General features: G+C 42.0%; 1 protein-coding gene across 1 annotated transcript; it reads right to left on the bottom strand.

Moving 5' to 3' along the window:
- Positions 1-3,462: 3,462 nt before the first annotated feature.
- LOC149029040 (uncharacterized) lies at positions 3,463-5,807 on the bottom strand. The gene is made up of 3 exons (XM_089141035.1): positions 5,360-5,807; positions 4,949-5,260; positions 3,463-4,904 (listed from the first exon to the last, which is right to left on the bottom strand). Exons 1-3 carry the CDS (start codon positions 5,805-5,807, stop codon positions 3,463-3,465), a joined length of 2,202 nt encoding a protein of 733 aa, XP_088997161.1.
- Positions 5,808-21,059: the final 15,252 nt, after the last annotated feature.

The following is a 21,059-nucleotide window of genomic DNA, read 5'->3' as shown; positions in this document are numbered from 1 at the left end:
TCTCGCCGCACGGAAATTCCGTCTGGCATTCTCGTGATCGACGGATGACCGCGGTCCGCCTGCACGGAAATTCCGTCTCGGCATTCTCGGACCAGACGGATGACCGCCTCCCGCACGGAAATTCCGTCCTGGGTCACCGTGACCACTCGATAATAGACGGCCGACCGTCCTGTCGCGGTCCCACAAAGGACCAAAAAACGGCGATTTTTCAATTTTTCTTGAACGGAAAAAAACGGTAAAACACGTTTTTTCACTCAAAAATCATCCAAAAAACACATGAAAAAAATCCAACAATAAATTTTAAACAAAAATTTTCATCATGGATTATCAATTCATGCAAATCTCCATTAGGGAAATCCACAAGGATCTCCCACTCGATCCGAATCAAAATTAAAAGGTTTCCAAAAACCCTATCAATTCTCCCATGGGTTTCAGATAAACCCTTGATCCTCCCATTGGATCCATACAATAAAATTAAACAATGGGGAGGAACAATAAACGTGGGAACCAATGGCTCGATGCCAATGTTGGAAATACATCAAAAGTAATTCAATTCAATTAATTGATGGGGAAAAATTCCTTACCCGAATTCGCTTTCCCTTACTTGAAGTATTCACAAATGGAAGTCTAGATCCACGTTCTCGTTCCACCACCAAAGGTTTACCGGCGAGATTCCACAATCACAGGGAAAGGGAATAATATCCACAACCCAAATGCCGTGGATTAATGGAATGAAGATCAAATACTAGCAAAGAAGAAAATCTAAGTCTGCACGATTCTTAGAGAGAGGGAGAGAGAGATGGAGCCGCCGTTGCTTCGAGAGATTCGCTCGTGCGAATGAATCACTCCGTTACTTACTCACTAATGCGGTGGTTACTAAAATATATAACCTATTTTGTAACCGCCCTAATAGTGAGTTTCCAATATTGCCCTTGGGCATTTAATTTATTAATCAAATTAATAAATTCCACCCCCCACCACCAAAATAATTTCTCCCACACACACCCCCACCACACCAACAAAAAAAAAAAAAAAAAAAAAAAAAAAAAAAAAAAAAAACAAAAAAAAAAAAAAATAAAAAAAAAAAACCCCCCCCCATATCCCCATTCCTTTTCTCCCCCAAATTTTTTTTTTTTTCCCCCCCCCCCCTGGGCCCCCCCCTTTACCCCCCCCCCTTTTTCCTTTTTTCCCCAATTTTTTTGCCCCGCCCCGCCCTTTTTACCCCTCTTTTTTTCTGCCCCCCTTCCGGGGAATTACCCCCCCCCCTTGCCCCCCCCCCCAACCCCCATTTTTTTTTTAAAGCCCCCCCCCCCAACCATTCCAACCACCCCACAGAACAGACCACTTGCATTTACCTACACCAACAGGAGAAAAATATGTGAAAAGTTAATAGTTCAAAAGAAAAGGCAAAAAACAAAAAAGAGGAGGAAGAAGCAGCTTTTGCATCCCATTAACATAATGCATACCAAGAAGAAAAGGAAGACTGAACACTTGCTGCCTTTCTCTGGTTATTGCCTGCGCATCTTGAAAAGCACTATCAAGCCTCTTATTTCCATTTGGTGTACTTGCCCAGACATTATACTTGATGCTCTTATGAACGTCATCTTCACTGTAAGATTTAATGACAAAGAACAAAGCATGATCATATTTGGTGGGAAAATCAGGAAGATTGTATTCATCCCTCTTGACTACAGCAGTTGTGGAGTTACCATCACTTTCACCATCAGCTACAAAAGATCCAGTCAGGTAAACTTCACGAATCAAAGCTCCTTTGGCATTGGTTGTTCTAGGACCACGGTTCTGTTTGTTCAGTAAATCAAAATCACATTCTGCAAAACAAATTTATCTATTAATTATACATTATACAACAAATATAAATGTAAAGTATTTTGGATATATAACTATCACATGTTCTAAATATACTTATGATTTTGTTGCAGTAGTTTGTAATCATACCTATTTGGTAATAGAACTTCTTTGTAGACCACATTTTTTGTGTAAGAACCACCTCTTTCAACAACATTATCGTTCTTTACTAAAACCTTCGTTGTTTTCATTGATACACCCCTTGATAATGCTACGTACAATTGCCCATGTGAAAACACAGGTTCTGGAAGATACACTCCAACATGTGGTATTGTTTGTCCTTGGGACTTATTTATCGTCATTGCAAAACTCAACCTGATAGGGAATTTCTCTCTCTTTAAATGAAATGGATACCCTTCATTTTCTGCTGGAGAAAGTGGTATTCTTGGAATAGGAACAAGAGTACCTTTAAATTGACCCACTGCAATCTCTGCTAAGATAACATTTTTTTGCAATTGACGACATACCAAACATGTACCATTGCATTCTCCATGAGAAGGACTTAAATTTCGTAACAACATTATTGGACAATTCTTCTTCAAAACTAACTTATGTGGTGGAACTCCATTTGGAGCCAATGCGTTGAGGAACTCATCTGGATATTGAGTATTTGCATCATCAGTTGCTGAATCAAAGCTATAATATGTAACAGCTTCGCCAGGAAATTGCAAAATAAGTTTCTTATTTAACTTGTCAACAATATCATTCTTGGTTGCTAGGATTGCTCTATTCGTAACATATTCAGCTGAATCTACACATTGTTGTAATGAAGGAAATACTGCATTGATTAGTTCATCTTCAGAAGTTTCTTCATTCATGTATTTAATCACCATTTCATCTGGGATTCGAATAAAATCTCCTGATTCTGTTTGTTCTTCTCCATTCCCAATCCGTAATAGGAATTCACTAAAATATGAATCAGTTATTGCCCTCATGTTAGTTTGCAATTGCAACTTTTTCATTTTTGGCCATAAGTATGACATTACCAAACTTGCATCCACAGTCTCATTTCTAGTAGCTCTAGGAACCACTAGTAGTACCGGTCTAAAATCTCCTCCAAAAACTACGATTTTTCCTCCAAAAGAATCTTTGTTGCCCATTATATCTTGCAATGTTCTATCAACCGCTTCAATTGCTTGTCTTTTTGCCATTGGAGCCTCATCCCATATTATAAGTTTTGCTTCTCTTATTAATTTAGCTATTGCACTTTGCTTTGAGAAATTACAAACACTTGAATCAGTGATATTGATTGGGATTTTAAATCTTGAATGTGCTGTACGACCTCCTGGCATTATTGCAGTTGCTACTCCCGAAGTTGCCGTTGCCAAAGCAATATGATTATTTGATCTTATCTTTGCTAAAAGAGCACAATATAAATATGTTTTTCCTGTATCTCCAGGCCCATCAATAAAAAAAATGCTACACAAATTATCCTTCACATGTTCCAAAATTAGATTGTACGCACTCAATTGTTGTGGATTCAAGTTATTACTTGCATTTAAATCTTCAGAAGGAATTTCGATATCATACTCTTCTGCAACTTCTCTTAGATGCTTCTCATGCAAATGATTGGGATTTTCTTTCATTTGTGGTAAATCATAATCTTTTGTACTTTTCCCCCTTTTGCAAGAAGTCATTGATACTTCTAATTATTTCTGTAGTTTGATATTCAAAATCTGCACCAGTTCTTTGAATGTCTTCTGACAGGGCTTCATAATGATCATTCCATAATTTTCTAACATCTCTCGGTTCGCAATAAACAAGCATCATCGCAAAAAGTTTACGAACTATTATGGGCATTTGAAAAGAAGCCGATTCTTGTAAACACTCCGAAATTGCATTATCAGTTTTGAAAAGTCCCCGATGTTGAGCAGCCTCTTTGAAAGAAGAGTATTGAATACCTTCCAGAGACATTAAATCTTCAAAGGAAGTGGGTCCTCTTACATGATTCAGCAACAATCTTAAGTAGAACCTTTCTCCTTTGGAAGGCTTTGTTGAATTAACACGGCCTATTGATTCTTTAATCTTCCTTTTAGTCCAGCATTTCCCTTGTTGTTGCCATACGTAATGCTCTAGAAATTCTCTATAAAGATATTTTCTAGCATCTATAGATTGAATATTCATTCTAAAGAATTCTGTCAGCATTGTTTTATGTGTATTGTCAGAATGAATAACGTTCTTCAAGTTTTGTTTCTCCCAATACCATACCATATGTTGGTCTGGCAGATGCAATTGTAAATTTATGACATACGGGAACATTTTGTTCAAGTTGAACTCAAAAATTCGCCACATTGCTTCTTGTGCAGATACCCATCTAGCATCTCGAAATTGCTTAATCTCATCTATCATATATGCTCCATTGTCATGTGATAAAGCAACTGCTACACGATCATGCCCTTTGTAAACATACTTATATAGGTAATTCACTGCCTTTAATCCAGAACAAATCTCAACATTGATGTGACAACCATATCTTGTTAAAAGGTAGGGATTATAGGGAACAACCCACCTATTATCCAAATAATGTCTCCGCACTTTAACTTGTCTTCCGTTATTTCTTCTTCTGTAAAGAGGATAAGAATCTTTGCCTTGCATGGTATCTTGATTATATAAACGTGGATATCGATTCTTACATACTCTATCCCTCATACATGCATTCTTTCTATTTAAATCTCCACACGGCCCGTGCATCATATGCTTGACTACTTTTTCATGTAAAGTTGGATATTTGTTTGGATCAGGTATTTCTGCACAAACATATCTATCAAAATGATCAGCATTTGTTATCTTATAATCTTTATGTAAAACTATCAAGATGTGTGCATGTGGAAGGCACCGTTTTTGAAATTCTACAACATGCACATGTGCCGCCACCAAACCAAAAATGTTCTTTTTGAACAGCTGATCCTTCAAATCATGTAGTTTTGCTCGAAATATCCTTGCAGTAAGATCTGGTCTATCTTGCGGGATCTGACCTTGTTTCAATTCTTCTTTAATCTCCACCCATTCAGGATTGCATGTCATAGTGATAAAAAGATCTGGTTTTCCAAATTTTTGTACTATAGATATAGCATCAAGATACCTTCTACGCATATCTCTTGGTCCTCCAATAAAGATGCAGGTAACACAAATCTTCTTCCAACTTGGTCACCTCGCGTTTCTCCAGCTACAACACTATCAACTATTCCCTGATATAATTCTGCACGAATATTAGACTGCCTTGGTCGGAAAAAATCCAGCCTCGTTGCTTCAATTTTAATATACATATCAACAACAAATTGATGAAGCAATCGACCAGCATGTAAAAGAATTGAAGAACCATTTTCTTTTATTTGAAGCTTTTGGCAATAATATGCTCTTGGAGATATTCTGTTCTTCTTACTCTCATCAAATCCTACATTAAATAATATCGCACATTATTATTATTATATTATATATATTATTTAGTATTGAGTATTTTGGAAAAAAATTTAAATTTAAATTGTAACATTACCTTCAACATCTTCTTCTCTATTAAGTATTGACTCCTCACTTTGAATATCTTGTATAATTGTACATGGCTGACCTTTTTTCTTAATATTCCTATGCCAACCAACTTCTCCGTTTGGAAACAGAAGTGGATATTGTAATGCATCATAACAACCATAATAATGTTTCACTCGATGTCTTGTACCAGAATGCCCTTCAATTACTATATCACATCTCTGCTTCTTGTTTGGATTATTTCCTACAACCCAAATAGCAGCTACTTGATCTACTGATGGTGCATTATAAACCCTTTGATCAAGGAGTACATCACTTTTAATGATTATTTCATTATTCTCCAACGAAGGTAAATCTTTGAGGCTTCTAAAGAACCATGCATACAGATTATTCGATAGAATTTTCATCAGTTTCAAAACTATGGGTTCTCTGAGTTTAGAATCATTTAATACCTTCATCCTATTTTGAAGTTCATTATCCGTATCATAAAAATATAGTTGTAAATAACATGGCTTATCCTCTTCTGGAATGATGGAAGGTAGTTCATGATATACTTGGCCTTGAGCTCTAAAAGTGTATATACCATCTTTTCCATTTGCTAGTTCTCTATCTACATGAACTCCAAACGATGTGAATGAAAATAGCCATTGTAAGCTCGTATGAATCTCCGAAATTCAATTGCCTCAGATGATTGGGAGATGAATAAATCATGTAATTCATTTGGAATTATCGGAGATACCAAAATAACACTTCCACTAGAGCAACAAAAAGAAGGTGTTTCGTATTCATATTTCTTTGCTCCACAATGTTTACATGGAGGAACCTTTCTAAGCTCATGTATCTTTGAAATTTCTGATTCTAATAATACTCCTGTATTATAAAATCAAATTAGTATATAGTTGCTAGATATATAAATTTAAATATAATGAAGAGTTGTATAGTGATGCGTCCAAAATCTGCTCAGCCCTTGGATCTTCACGTGATGTCCTGCAAAACGAAAGCGTCAGATGTGGCCCGACCGCTGGGGTCGGGAGTCCACCTCCGAAGGCTAAGTCAATTGATGAACTTAATCACAAACGGCTCTGCTAGAAGCACAGAGCTAATGAATGAAGAAACGGGAAAGGTGATCTAGATAGCAGGATGCTGATAGTTTTGATCTATCAGTATGTATCTTAACCAGAGTCTCAGATAGTATTCTTTTTGATCGATTGATCCATCCCTCACCTTGTATGGTAGTGAGGTTTATATAGAGTGTACCTTTGAATCTCCTTCGTTGGATGCACTCGAGCCTTCTTCGGGTAGTCGTTGGATCTTATGAATGAGATCCGTTGAGCGATAGACTTCTACTAGTTTGGGCTAGTAGAGGACTCCTGAGATAACCGTTAGGTTACGCGATAATTATCCCTTTGATGATGATTATCCGCAGCCGTCAGTTTGAGTCTGCTGTCATCAGGGTGATTACCCTAATCCATAAGTAAGATTAGGGCACGCTTGCAGCCGAATAATCTTTCTTCTTCAGCAAGCCATCTTCTGGATCCGGTTCGCTCGGGAGCGATTGGGTTTTCTCCGTCTCGACCGGGGTCGAGGGTCGGACCAGGTATGAACCCGGTCTGATCATAAACTCTCCATATCACGAGCCCCCCAGACCAAGCGTTCGGCCGATCCCGAGGGCTTGGTTTTTAACTCGGGTTCGTCGTCGGTGATGATCTCTGCGTGCTTCATTAAATGTCATATCACATTTAATGCGGTGGTCACTTTTCCTCGAGCGTTGTGAGTGTAAGGCCACGTATCTCCGTTGCAGTTGATCTGTCGTGGCTCACGTCATCCAAGCGACGGTTTCCGAACGCCTATTTCGGATTCGTGAGTTCAAACTTTCAAAACGTCTTTCAATCTTGATCGTTGATTTTGAATCAACCTCGATCGTTCAGATTCCCGAACACTCGTGCGGGAGTTTTAAAAGCGGTTCGTTGTCCTCGTAGGTTTCATTCTTCCTGTCTAGAATTTGAACCTTTGTTGTCTGCTTCGCGCCTTCCTGCTCTCAAGCTTCCGTCTCACTAAATCAGTAAGTTTCTTGGTCTTTTCTTTTTGTAGTTTCTTGAAACGAGTAATGGCGGACGATAGGGCTTCTTTAGTACCCCATGCTGGTGATAGCGATGATGCTTTTGCTTCTCCTGCTCCCGAGCAGTCGGATAGTGATAACAAAACCCTAACCGTCCTCTGGCGGGGAGTTCGCTGAAGTTTCTCAAAAAGGTTTTGAAAGAAAAACCGAAACTTCCCCCTGTCCTTGTCGAGTCTGGATCTTCCAAGATCGTCGATTCTTCTAGGCAGCCTCAAACCTCCGGGTCCAATGGTGGACCTGGCTCTGTTCCTTCCATTTACAATGGAGAAACACTTCTTTCAGCTGTCCAAGATTTTGACCTTCCTTCCTCTTATCAGGTTAGGGCTCCCCACCCTGATGAGAGGGTTGATTCATCCCTTTCGGGTGAATTTTCTCTGTACATAGATGCATTGGAAAGTGGGGTTCGCTTTCCCGTTTTTAATCCTTTATTCTCCGCAGTTTTGAATCACTGGAACATTTGTCCCGGAATGCTCCTCCCCAATAGCTGGCGTCTCATCGTCGGCTTCTTGGGTTTGTGTTTTGAGCTTGGCATCACGCCATCTCTTTCTCTTTTTGTACATTTTCATGTTCTTTCTATCTCCCATCCTCCCAGATGGGTCTTTCTTTCCAAACGCAATAAGGCTGAACTTGATTGGAGGGGCAGTATCCTTGTCAAAAGAACTTGCCCTTCTAACCACAAAAGATGGCGCGAACGATACTTTTTCTGTCGAGCGCCTCCATCAGATCTTAACTTCCCGACCACCTAGAGGAGGTTTACTTCTTCGTCCGAAAGTAACCGGGGCCTTCCCTTATCCAAAGAAGACGAGGCGGCCATCAGGAAGATCAAATCCATTCCGTGGTATCAAGAGATACATGGATATGAAATGGAGTATAACTCCATCCTTCAATACTGGGGCTTGGCTCATTGTGAGCTTCTAACCATCATCCTTTGATTTGACTGAAGTGATATGTCTTGAATTCCGATTCTTGTCCTTCTTCTTTGCGGTGCCTCCCCGAACGAACCACGAAAGCCTCGCGGGTGAAGGCCGCTAGGGCCGTTGTGACAGCCGAGCAACGATCACCCAGGGTCTTGACTACAGATCAAGAGGCTTCTCTTCCCTCTCCCGATCCCTCTTACAGGGGTATCAAGAATATCAGGCCTGTAGCTGATGCTTCGGGTAAAGGGAAGAAACCAATGGTGGAGAGGGCTAACGTCTCTTCCTCCGTCCGAACCAAGAGGAGGCATGACACAATTGATGCTCCCTCCAACAAAAAATCCAAAGCTTCGACGGATGGTGAGGAGGTCTTCATCCCCCGGTGGACCCCGAAGATGACCGACGGGGTCACTCGGGATCTCGAGAAAGCTGCAGAGTGGAGCTCCCTCGGTCTTGCTCCTTCGATCGCAAGGAGTTTGAAGCCCTGGATGACACCTCCCTTGTTAGTCAATCTACAAGGTAATGGTCTTCTTGCTTACTTATGTTTTCATAATTTCTTATGACTTCTTCCGATATCTTCCGTCTTCCCGGGAATGCTTGTGTTGAGCTTTTATCAACACATGGAAGCATTGAGCCGGGTTGGTCGCACCAGACTCCTTGCTTTGCAAACTTGTGAAGAGAAATTGGCCAAGGCCAATTCTGAAATAGACCATCCGATGCTGCAGCTACCGTGGAGCTGCAGAAAAAGCATGAGGAAGAAGTGATCTCCCTCAAGGAAGCTCTTGAAGCTTCGAGAATTCGTGTCTCTGTTGCCGAGCGCGAGGCCAGGAAGCAAAAGGCAGCTGCCACGTTGTTTGGTGACAGCCTTGAAATCAAAAGTAGGGAGCTCGAAGAACATCCGAAGTTGGCAATCCCTAGCAAGCCCTGAGCATATAAAGCCAGACCTTCGGAAGGAGTGCATTCGGAAATACCCGAACAGCGTACCTTTCTCCAAATTGCTAGGTTTCTACAACATTCGGGCTTATCGCATGGGGGCGGAACGACGTTTGGGAGCAGATCCTTGGAACGATCCCTGACTTCGACACTGCTCCTTTTCGCGAGGTATGCCACTTAGAGGTCTTCGGGAAAGTTGGTATGGATCTCCCAGACTGGGCTCAGGGAGAAGATGGTCCTTTTCCAGCTAACCCTCAATATGAGGCATATCTAGATGACGAGCCGGCACTTCCGAGGGAGAAATCACAAGCCGAGTCTCAAGTTGTTGCTGTAGAGGATTCAGCCGATGCCACTCTTGAGGAAGGCTCTTCGCATGGTCCTGAGAAAAGTCATCCCGACCAGGGTCCCTCGGGCAACAATGAAGAAAAGGCTTAGGGAGTTGTTCTTTTGTAAAGATGTACCCTCAATTTAATGAATAGACATTTCTTTTCTCATGTTGGCCTCAAAATTTCCCCGTCTCTTGCCGAAGTCTTGCCTTGAATATCAAAGTATTAATGATAAAACTTATCACTTAACTTTTCATTCCTCGCCGAATAATGATCTTATGGAAATATTGTGAAGATGCGTTTCGGGAAGATGCGTTAATCTTCCCCACTACTTCATTTATTGCCAAGTCCGCACGTTTCCCTTCTGCGAAGTTCAAACGTTTTCCTGCTTTTGTATACCATTCACTGTTTCCAATGAATCGGAAATGCATCCATTATTTTAATGGCAGTGCGACGATTGGAGGTTTCTCTGCATCAGGTGCTCGCTTCCACATGTTTCCATGTGGCATCTCTTCGACCGTTGATCTTGCTTTTTGCGGATTTCGAAGCGTCGTTTCGATCTGGGTCGTCGGTTGTCCTTAGCCTTCAACCGTCGTCTTATACTTTAGGCTATTTAAAGCCTTTGTGGGTACTCTCCATCTATCCTGACTTCTGCAAGATAGATTTGCTAAAGTGCCAAAGCAACCTTTCGTCCTTCGGCTCGCTTCCGTATTCCTCGTACTCCAACGACGGCTCTATCCATTTCCGAACAAGTGAGTTTTTTGATTTCTCATCTCTTTCCCCACTTCCCCCGAAGTAAACCGCACGAGTAGTTATACTTGGGGTTTAGGTTGTTGGTGCATCGAAGCTTTAGAAAACTAGGGTTTCCCCATTGTTGCTTGTCATTTATTTACTGTCTTGATACGGTTGGTTTTTTTGTTGTTTTGCATAGTGGCTCCCAAGATCAACCCGAACTTTATCAGAGCAAAATCTTGCAAGAAAAAGGTTGCGTCGGTCGTGGTTGGGGCCAGTGCGGTGGTTTCAGCTAGTCAATCCTCCAAGCGTAAGGCGGCTGCTGGCGATGAATCTTCAAGTCGATTCCTCGCAGCTTCCGTTGATGCCGTCCCTACGCCTCCTTTGCCCGAAGTGATCGCTCGTCTTTCCCGGGAAGATCTTGATCACTCCGTTGCCGATGGTGCTGCCGGAACTCTCTGGTTGGTGAGCTCTGTTGGTGCACCCCCGAAGAAGACTCTTCGGGCATCCGAGGCAACTATGTTGGCGTCGATGAAGGTGTGGTCCCGGCGGGGGCTGCTCCTATTTCTAACTCTAGTGCTTGTTTGGCATCCTCCTCCTCTCCTTCGAGTTGGAGGATTTTGCCACCAGGAAGCGCCGTCGGGTGACAAGTGATGAAGCTCAGCCTTTGCTTGATGTAGTTCATCCTTCTCATCCTTCGCCCGAATTAGTGTCAAACGAGTTTGACAGAGCGTTGGAATGGTGTCTTGTTGCTCGAATGACTTCGAGAGCGCAGTTCTTTCCAAACTTCCGGATGAAGTCTTTACGAAGTCACTTGGTGATGTAAGTCTTTCTTCATTATCCTCCCGATTCTGAAAAATTACTTTTCTCGCTCCTCGCTAACTCGAAAGTTGTTTGCGGGAGTCTTCTTTGTAACTTCCACAACCAAGTGGAAGCAATTACTAGACTCGATAGGTTGAGCAATGAAGTTTCTAGGCTTCGGGAATCTCTGAAGCTAAAGATGTTGAGATTGCTCGCCTTCGGAATCTAGCTTGGGAGGTGGCGGGAGAAAAGAATTCGATGACTGGTCGTCTTCGGTCGGACTTGGATGATGCCAGGGAGAAAATTCAGCGACTGGAGCGAACAGTTGGAAAGTCAGGAGCTAAAGGATTTGGAACATTACCCGAAAGGCAAGCTGTCGTTCCTTTGCCGGAATCCCTTCCAACTGATGTTCGCAGAGCCTGCGTCTTCAAGTATTTACACAGTAAGCCTTTTGTTGATATGCTGAATGCTTATAACTTGCGGGCGTCTCGGGATGGTGAGAACGAAGTATGGGAATCAATATTAAGGAAATATCCTCATTTTGATACGACTCCCTACAGTGCTATTTGCCATCCTGAAGTATTTACTGACCTGGGTATTCCTCCTCCCGACTGGACCAAAGATAAGATTGATCCTCCACCTTCCGATCCAGATATTATGCAATATCTGGAAGATTCTCCTGTTTATTCTCCGCTGGAAGAAGTCAATTATGATGAGCTTGCGCCGAATGCGAGTTTGGTCGAGGACCATTCTCCTCCTAGACAAGCTGGACAAAGAGTATGAAATTGCGGAGGATTTTCTAAATATCGAAATTTTTTTTTTTGTAATCCTCATTTCTTCTCTTCTTTTCCTTGACTCCCAACCAATGGTTGACTCATATGTTTGTTCTAGCAAAGTCGCGTCGATCTTGTATAACCTGTTAACAGTCACCTGTAATGACTTTCTTCTTTGATCAGAGATTGTATCCAGCTGTTGTAATTGTTTTGATACTGGCCTCTTTGGATCTTCTGAAGAAATAAGAAATTACTTTATCTTGAACTTTGCTAGCCACTTGAATCGCCGTTGCATTAGGTCTTAGTTGTCTGAAACAATGCCTTTACTTAAGGATTTCCGGAGAAATACAATAAGTCTGAGAAGGAACTCACTCGGGTTTTAAACCGATGCCTTATACTTAAGGATTTCTGGAGAAATACAATAAGTCTGAGAAGGAACTCACTCGGGTTTTAAACCGATGCCTTATACTTAAGGATTTCCGGAGAAATACAACAAGTCTGAGAAGGAACTCACTCAGGTTTTAAACCGATGCCTTATACTTAAGGATAAATCAAAAATTCAATAAGTCTCGAAGGAACTCACTCGGGTTTCAAATCGACGCCTTGCAAAAGGAACTCACTCGGATTTTCATCCGATGCCCCGACTTAAGAAAGTTCGAAAGATTTTCCATAAGCGTTGAAGTGTTGAAGGACCCACACGAATTTTCATCCGATGCCTTATAGTTGGATCTTGTTCTTGAATGTGGTGTATGATGCCCCCCAATCAAAAGATAGTTTGTTGAAAGCCAAAAATTGCATTGATTGAGTTGAAAATGATTACATCGCGAACAAAATTGAAATCATCCTCAAGGATAAAACTTTTTGAGATGCCTAGCATTCCACGAACGATCCAACTCTTTCTGGGAATCAATGTTCTTCAGCCTGGAAGCTCCTGAACCGACCGGTTTCACAACCATATAAGGTCCTTCCCGGGAAGGGTCCAACTTTCTTTGGTGACGTGGGTAGGAAGCTAGGGTGTTTCTCAACACCAAATCTCCGGCTAAGTACCGACAATTCTTCACTCGAGTATTATAATGAGACGCTATCCTTCTTTGATAATGTTGAGTTCGTGCTATTGCCTTTGCCCGAACTTCGTCCAACAAATCAAGACTATCAAGCAGTCCTTATTCATTTGCTTTTTCCTCGAACTCACGATCCCGTAATGTCCCCGCCATTATCTCCACAGGTGCTAATGCTTCGGATCCATATGCCAACCTGAATGGAGTTTCTCCTGTAGGTGTTCGAACCGTAGTTCTATAAGCCCACAGTACATTATGTAGTTCTTCGACCCAAGAAGCTTTGTCAGCTTCGAGTCTTCTCTTTATTCCTTCCAGTAGTGTTCGGTTAGTAACCTCTACCTGGCCATTGCTTTGGGGGTATGCCACTGAGGACATATGATGCTCGATCATATATGTTCCACAGAATTGCTCAAATTGTGGACGGTCGGGCCGAGTACCATGGTCGGTGACAATTATCTTTGGAATCCCAAAGCGATATATGATTGATTCAAGCACAAATTTCTCCACTTTTTCTCGAGTAATTGTCGCCGATTGCACCGGCTTCTACCCATTTTGTGAAGTAATCAATTGCTACTATCGAGATATTCCCGTCCGCCCGATGCCTTGGTGAATTTGCCCATGATATCAATTCCCCACATTGCAAAGGGAATGGGATTTAGAATTGAAGTCATAATTTCCGCCGGGCGCTTCGATATTGTAGCATGAATTTGACAGTTACTACATCGACGAACGTAGTCCATAGCAGCCTCTTGGATCTTAGGCCAATATAACCCAAGTCTTAGAATTTTGTGGGCCGGGGCTCTGCCGCCCATGTGAGCGCCACAAATTCCTTCATGAACCTCGGCCAAAGCTGATTTTGCTCCTTCGGGGCCTATACATCTCATAAGGGGTCCAGCATAAGATCTTTTGTATAGTCTCCCATTCGAATGACAAATCTAGCTGATCGAATCTTGATCAACCTTGCCTCTCTTGGATCCTCGGGTAACTTGTCATCTCTCGGATATTTGATTATTGGATCCATCCAAAGAACGTTCTGCTTCAATATAAGAAATTTCTTTCTCATGATAACTTGGAAAAGTTACCTCTTCAATGTAGACCGAAGGGTCTAGATTCTTTTCCTTGGCATTGGCTAGTCGGGATAGCTCATCCGCCACTTTGAATTTTCATTCCTCGAAATCGAGATATCTTCAAATTCCGAAATTGGTTTTGAAATGCCTGCACTATCTCCCGATATTTTTGCAAGCGTGGTTCTTTAATGCCATACTCCCCCTGGACTTGGTTGACTATAAGTCGAGAGTCACTATAAATAGTAACATCTGCAATAGCTAATGCCTTTGACAACCGAAGTCCTGCTATCGAGGCCTCATATTCCGCTTCATTATTACTTGCATCAAATGCGAATCTTAAAGCATATCGAATAATAAATCCTGCTGGACTTTTTAATAGAATTCCAGCGCTTTGCTCCGTCTTTATTACTCGAACCATCCACATTTACCTCCCAAGTGGTTGGTATAATGGGATCCTCAATGTTGGGTTCCACTTTGGTGCGTAGTTTCTACTACAAAGTCGGCTAATGCACGAGCCTTGATTGCGGTTACGGGCTTAAAGCTCACTTGGAACTCACTTAGCTCAACCGACCAGGATACCATCCTTCTAGACAAATCGGGTTTGTTAAGAACTTTATTAAGAGGAAAAGTTGTAAATACCTCAATTGGATGAGCCCGAAAATATGGCCTTAGCTTCTGGCGGCCATCATGAGAGCCGAGCAGCCTTCTCAATCTGCGAATATCTCGTCTCCGCATCTAGCAACACGTGGCTTACATAGTAAATCGGCCACTTGTTTCTTATCTTTCTCCCGAACAAGTCTTGCACCGACCGCCGAAAGGGATGTCGCTAGATATAGCTGTAATATTTCCCCCTTCTCCGGTATGGACGGGATCGGTGGTTGTCCAAGTGCTTCTTTTAATTCCTCGAAAGCTTTTCGGCACTCTTCGATACACTTTGCTTCCTTACGCCCTTCGGGTCTTTAAGCGCCTTGAAGAAAGGCAAACATTTTTCTCCAGGACTTGGAGATAAATCGATTTAAGGCAGCAACTCTCCTGTCAAACATTGTACATCCCGAACGGTTTTGGGAGCCTCCATATCAATCAGAGCTTGAATTTTGGCAGGATTAGCCTCAATTCCCCTCTGTGATACCATGAAACCCAAGAATTTGCCCGAGGAGACTCCAAAGGCACATTTTTCTGGGTTCAACTTCATTTGATGTTTCCTCGATCTTGAGAAAACCTCGATCAAATCTGCAATGTGATTTGCTTTTGTAAAGCTTTTCACCAGCATGTCGTCAACATATGCTTCAACATTCTTTCCTATCGGCTCTTTGAAAATCTTGTTGACGGCCCTCGATATGTTGCTCCTGCATTCTTCAGGCCAAAAGGCATGACCTTGTAATAATAGCTTTCACGATCAGTCATGAAAGCCGTATACTTCTCATCCTCCTTATTCATAAGGATCTGATTATACCACTGAGTAGGCATCCATGAAACTTAAAGTTTCATATCCTGCGATAGCATCTATCAAGAGGTCAATCCGAGGCAACGGGTAGCAATCTTTTGGGCAAGCTTTGTTTAGATCCGTGTAGTCTGTACACATCCTCCACTTCCCATTCGCCTTTTTCACCATCACCACGTTGGCCAACCAAGTTGGGCACTCGATTGGTTCTATGAAACCAGAATTCTTAAGTTTTTCAACTTCGTTCCGAACGGCTTCATATTTTCAATAGAGAAATTTCTTCTTCTCTGTATCACTGGTTTCGCCTTAGGGTCTATCCAGAGTTTGTGCTCTGCAATGGCCCGATCGATCCCGAGCATGTCCTCGGCGAGACCATGCGAATACATCTTTATTCCGTTGAAGAAATAACTTCAACTCATCTTTAAACTCTTCCAACTGTTCAGACCCGATATAAGTAATCTTTTTCTCATCCTCGGTACATAGCTGGATTTGCTCCAGTTTCTCCACTAGTTCGGGCCTTTGCATCTCCGTCTCTTCCCGATCATCTCGAACTTCTATGGGGAGGGCAGTAACCTTCTTCGGACCCTCCTTGTCTTTTAAATAGGCAACATAACACTGCCGAGAGATCTTACGGTCGGAGGAGACTTGACCGATTCCCATATCGATCGGGAATTTTATCTTCAGGTGCTTTGTTGAAACAATAGCACCTATCTTGGATAAAGATGGTCGCCCGAGAATCATATTATAGGCTGGTAGTTCTCGAACCACCAAAAAATTGATTCGGACAGTTGTTTCTTTAGGAAAACTTCCAATGGATAGATCCAACTGAACCGATCCTTCCGCTACTGCAGATGACCCTGCAAAGCCATATAGGTGTGTAGATGAAGGTTTCATCAAGTCTGATCCACCTTCAATTTTTGATACACTTCGTAGGAAATTAGGTCAGCTGCAGACCCTGTATCAATCAAAACTCTATGCACTTCCCGCCGTGCAATCTCTACCTTGATGACTATAGCATCATCATGAGGTAAACAAACGTCTCTTTCGTCTTCTTCGCTAAAGGTGATAGAATCTTCACCATTCAGCTTCTTCCGCTTCTGCGACCCTCCGGCTCCAACAAATTTGGATTTAGTTTTCAGACTCCGGAATGATTCGGGCTCTGGTCCCCCGAAGATGGTAAGGATCGGTGACCGAGTAGCAGCTTCAATCACCTCCTTGCCTTTTTTAGACTTCGGGGCCTCCCTCGATCGTTCTGAACTAACCGAACGATCCCTTTTAGGGGCAGCCGCACGTGGCCCACGTGGCTCCTCCCTTCTCCTGCTAACAAAACTGGACAGATGTCCCTGAGATATCAATCTTTCAATATCTGCCTTCAGATGACGACAGTCATTAGTATTATGACCATAGTCCTTGTGGAATCGGCAATACTTTTCCCGATCCTGCTGCTCTCCGGGTTTCAAAAGAATTTTAGGCTGCCACTTCAAAATATTTTTTCTTTTGAGGATATTCAAAATATCAGCCCGAGGAGCATTCAATGGAGTGTACTCACTTCTACCGGGGGATCTTTGGCGCCAAGGTTGGGATCTTCCAACCCGATCGCGAACATTCTTTTTTGGCTTCTGCTTCTGCTCAGGAGCCTTTTGTTCCTTATTGGAGACTTTATTATCTCCTTGGCGCGCATCTAGAATCTCCATGACTTCAGCTTGCTTCTAGCATCTCTGTACCAACTCAGCATAAGTCGTGGGTATATCCTGGAGTAATAACTCCAGGAGTTTCCGATTTGTGAGTCCTGTGAATAGAGCGGTTACGGCTACTTGTTCATCCAAGTTTTCTATCTCCATCGTCACTTTGTTGAATCTTTTCAGAAACTCTCTCGATCGATTCGTTCTTTCCTTGTTTGACAGTAAACAAGGTTTCTTCCGTTTTTATGACCTGTATCCCACTCTGGAATCGCCCTATGAATTGGCACGCCAATTCGTCAAAGTTTACGATCCTTCCCGAGGGGAGGTTAGAAAACCACTTTTGTGCCGCTCCAGTTAGAGATGAACCAAAAACCACCGCATAAAATTTCATCGAAATTACACGAAACTGCCATGGTCTGTTGGTAATAGCCGATGTGAGCTGTTGGATCTCCGGAGCCATCGAATGTTGAGAAGGTAGGCAAACGAAAGTTATGGGGAAACCGATATCCCGCAATTGGCTCAGCAAAAGGAGTCTTCCGAATGACTGAGTAAATATCCTCAGTTATTCTTCCCTTAGCCAACTGCCCTAACTTCTCATTGATGTTGGCCAATTCTTGACCAATCTGGGTCGGGTGATCTTCAGCAATACGATCACGACCTCGATTAACACGATCATCACGTGCTACTCGATCATCACGAACAGCCCGTCCTTCACGAACTTTTCTCTCGTCACGAACTGCTCGATCATCACGAATGGTTCTTCGACGGTGGGTGAGTGAGTTCTTACCCCTGTATCCAACCTTGTATTTGAATCGGTTGTACTCTCTTGCGGTCTGTCGAACCGATCGCCTCGCCTTGGTTGATCATCAATCCTCCGAAGTCCTTGGTCTCCTTCACGGAAATTCGATCAACATTCCGGTCTTCACCAATTCTTTGGTCACGTGGCAATGCACGTCTCCCTGAATCGCGTTGATCAGGTTCTTGTGGTAAAACCACTCGTCTGGTGAGCACGCGGAGTGCTTGGCTCACCTCCAAGAGTTGAATCTTTACCTGATCCAATTGATCTTGGATTGTATCAGGAGGAAGATTACGTCCTCCCTCGCCATCATCCACCTCGATAGGATTTTGGCTTTCTGGGGAATATCTGGATTATTCACCCCGGGTATCTGAACACCGGAATTGCGTTGTGCGGCGGCTGCTGCGGCTGCTGATCTAGTCACCATGGCTTTTTCAAGTCTTTCCCACCAGACGGCGCCAAATGATGCGTCCAAAATCTGCTCAGCCCTTGGATCTTCACGTGATGTCCTGCAAAACGAAAGCGTCGGATGTGGCCCGACCGGCTGGGGTCGGGAGTCCACCTCCGAAGGCTAAGTCGGTTGATGAACTTAATCACAAACGGCTCTGCTAGAAGCACGAGCTAATGAATGAAGAAACGGGAAAGGTGATCTAGATAGCGGGATGGCGATAGTTTTGATCTATCAGTATGTATCTTAACCAGAGTCTCAGATAGTATTCTTTTTGATCGATTGATCCGTCCCTCACCTTGTATGGTAGTGAGGTTTATATAGAGTGTACCTTTGAATCTCCTTCGTTGGATGCACTCGAGCCTTCTTCGGGTAGTCGTTGGATCTTATGAATGAGATCCGTTGAGCGATAGACTTCTACTAGTTTGGGCTAGTAGAGGACTCCTGAGATAACCGTTAGGTTACGCAATAGTTATCCCTTTGATGATGATTATCCGCAGCCGTCAGTTTGAGTCTGCTGTCATCAGGGTGATTACCCTAATCCATAAGTAAGATTAGGGCACGCTTGCAGCCGAATAATCTTTCTTCTTCAGCAAGCCATCTTCTGGATCCGGTTCGCTCGGGAGCAATTCGGTTTTCTCCGTCTTGACCGGGGTCGAGGGTCGGACCAGGTATGAACCCGGTCTGATCATAAACTCTCCATATCATATAGTATTTTAATTGATACTAACCTTCCATTTCGAATGATTCATCCTCTGAAGATTTTGGATTTCTGGTTGAACCATTTGAAACTGTAAGTTGAGCTTTAAGTAAAAAACTATTTTTCCTTCTTTTGTTTGCATTTGTGTGGTCTTTTATGATTCTTCTTTTCTCATTATATCTTTGACATTGATTTTCAAACAGTTTTGTTGTTGCCATTGTACTCTAAAGAGATAAGTAAATAAATGAATGGATTTAAAAAATAAACTGAAATAAAGATAGTTCGCAACAATGACATGAATGAATGGATTCAAAAATCTAGCCCCATACCCTTCATGCAAGATTTTCAAGTTAGTATTAACAAAAATACTGCATAAAACAGAATGGTATCAATAGTACCTGCATATATGATGAGTGCATGTGCCGTATAATTAAGGTTACGCTTTGCTCAAGGAATCATACGAACTGCGAGCAACTGAAACAATAATATGATAAAAAGGAAAAATCAGATGAAAGGGAAAGAGAGGCAATGAAATAAGAGCAAAACAAACAAAGGAATCTATTAAGCAAGAGAAACAAAGTTCAATATCTCAAACAGTGAGACCATAACCCTAGATCCTAAGAACCACAACTCTAAAACTATAACACACTATTCCTAGATCCCTAATCATTAAATCCTTGTTTATTCGTTGTTGATCATCTAAAGATGTTGGAAGAACTGACCCTCATTCACTTGAGGCTACATCACTATCTCCCTAAACATATTAAAACCAACCTGAAAGTATAAATCTCCAACAATAGACCTCTCCCAAGTCCCATTTGAACCCTTGAACCTCAGTTTTAAACCCATAATTTACTTTCCAGTTCTGGAACTTCAATACAGCAGCGAACCTTAGTAACATTCTATTATTCCCGAACCTAAGCAAGAGGAACAACACATTCATCCCAAGCCTCAAAATAAAACCCCTGGAACTTAATAATAAACTTACTACCTGAAATATAAGTTACAAGCTTCAAAACCCAATTTCATGTGGTTATAAGTCCAGCCAAACCCCTCTAGAGTAATGCCTTATCACCTTGAACCCTAAAATAGCTGTTGTCTTGTTAAATTTCAACCAAACCCTAGGTGTAGAATTCTAGGAGTCCTGGGCTGCTGCTGAAAACTAACCTAAAATCCTGAAGACTGGCCCAATATTCCTGCATCACATCACCTACTGACCTTCCATTCCAATTTCAGCCCTATCAGACCAACCAAACCCTATGGATGCGTTGCCTAAATTCTGAAAATGCTACTTCTACCCTTCTGCAAAGCAGCAGAAGTAGAACAAAAAAATAAATCTCCCATAGAGGAGTTACAATTGAATAATCACATACAAAAAAACACGGGGAGATAAACCCTTAAGATTGTTAGGGGATGTCTGTTAATCAGAGAACTCACAAACAAAAAAAACAAAAGTTGCTTTCAAGTATAGGCATGGTGTAACTACTGTAAAGGAAAGATTATAAAGACAAAGCTTCAGTTAAAAGAAAATTGCAGAGTTTTTTCTTTTCTTGGGTAGAAACAACAAAGTCCAGATCACATGCAGAACAAATTATAGATATATAAAGTGACCATTGCCTGAAGCTTGACTTGATTGGACAGATTGATTACCTGATATTCTGCAAAACTGATGCCCAGCCATGCGTTATTGTTCATGTTTAGGAGAGTATCCTGAAGGGAAATTAGAAAGAAAACAAAAGAAGAGATGAGCATTGTTAACCATGATGAATACCCAATTTCACATCTAGTTGTCACAATTATTAAAAGCCTACCATCATGGAAGGTCAGAAGGCCTGCATGCATTCTCTCTCATGTTTCTCTCTCTTAAAACCCAAAACTACCGTTTACAAAAAAAAAAAAAAAAAAAAAAAAAAAAAAAAA

This window comes from Hakea prostrata, chromosome 1, assembly GCF_041222555.1.
Source record: "Hakea prostrata isolate BN-2017 chromosome 1, UWA_Hpros_2, whole genome shotgun sequence".
NCBI classification, from domain to species: Eukaryota; Viridiplantae; Streptophyta; class Magnoliopsida; order Proteales; family Proteaceae; genus Hakea; species Hakea prostrata.
This window is presented reverse-complemented; position numbering and strand designations above follow the sequence as displayed.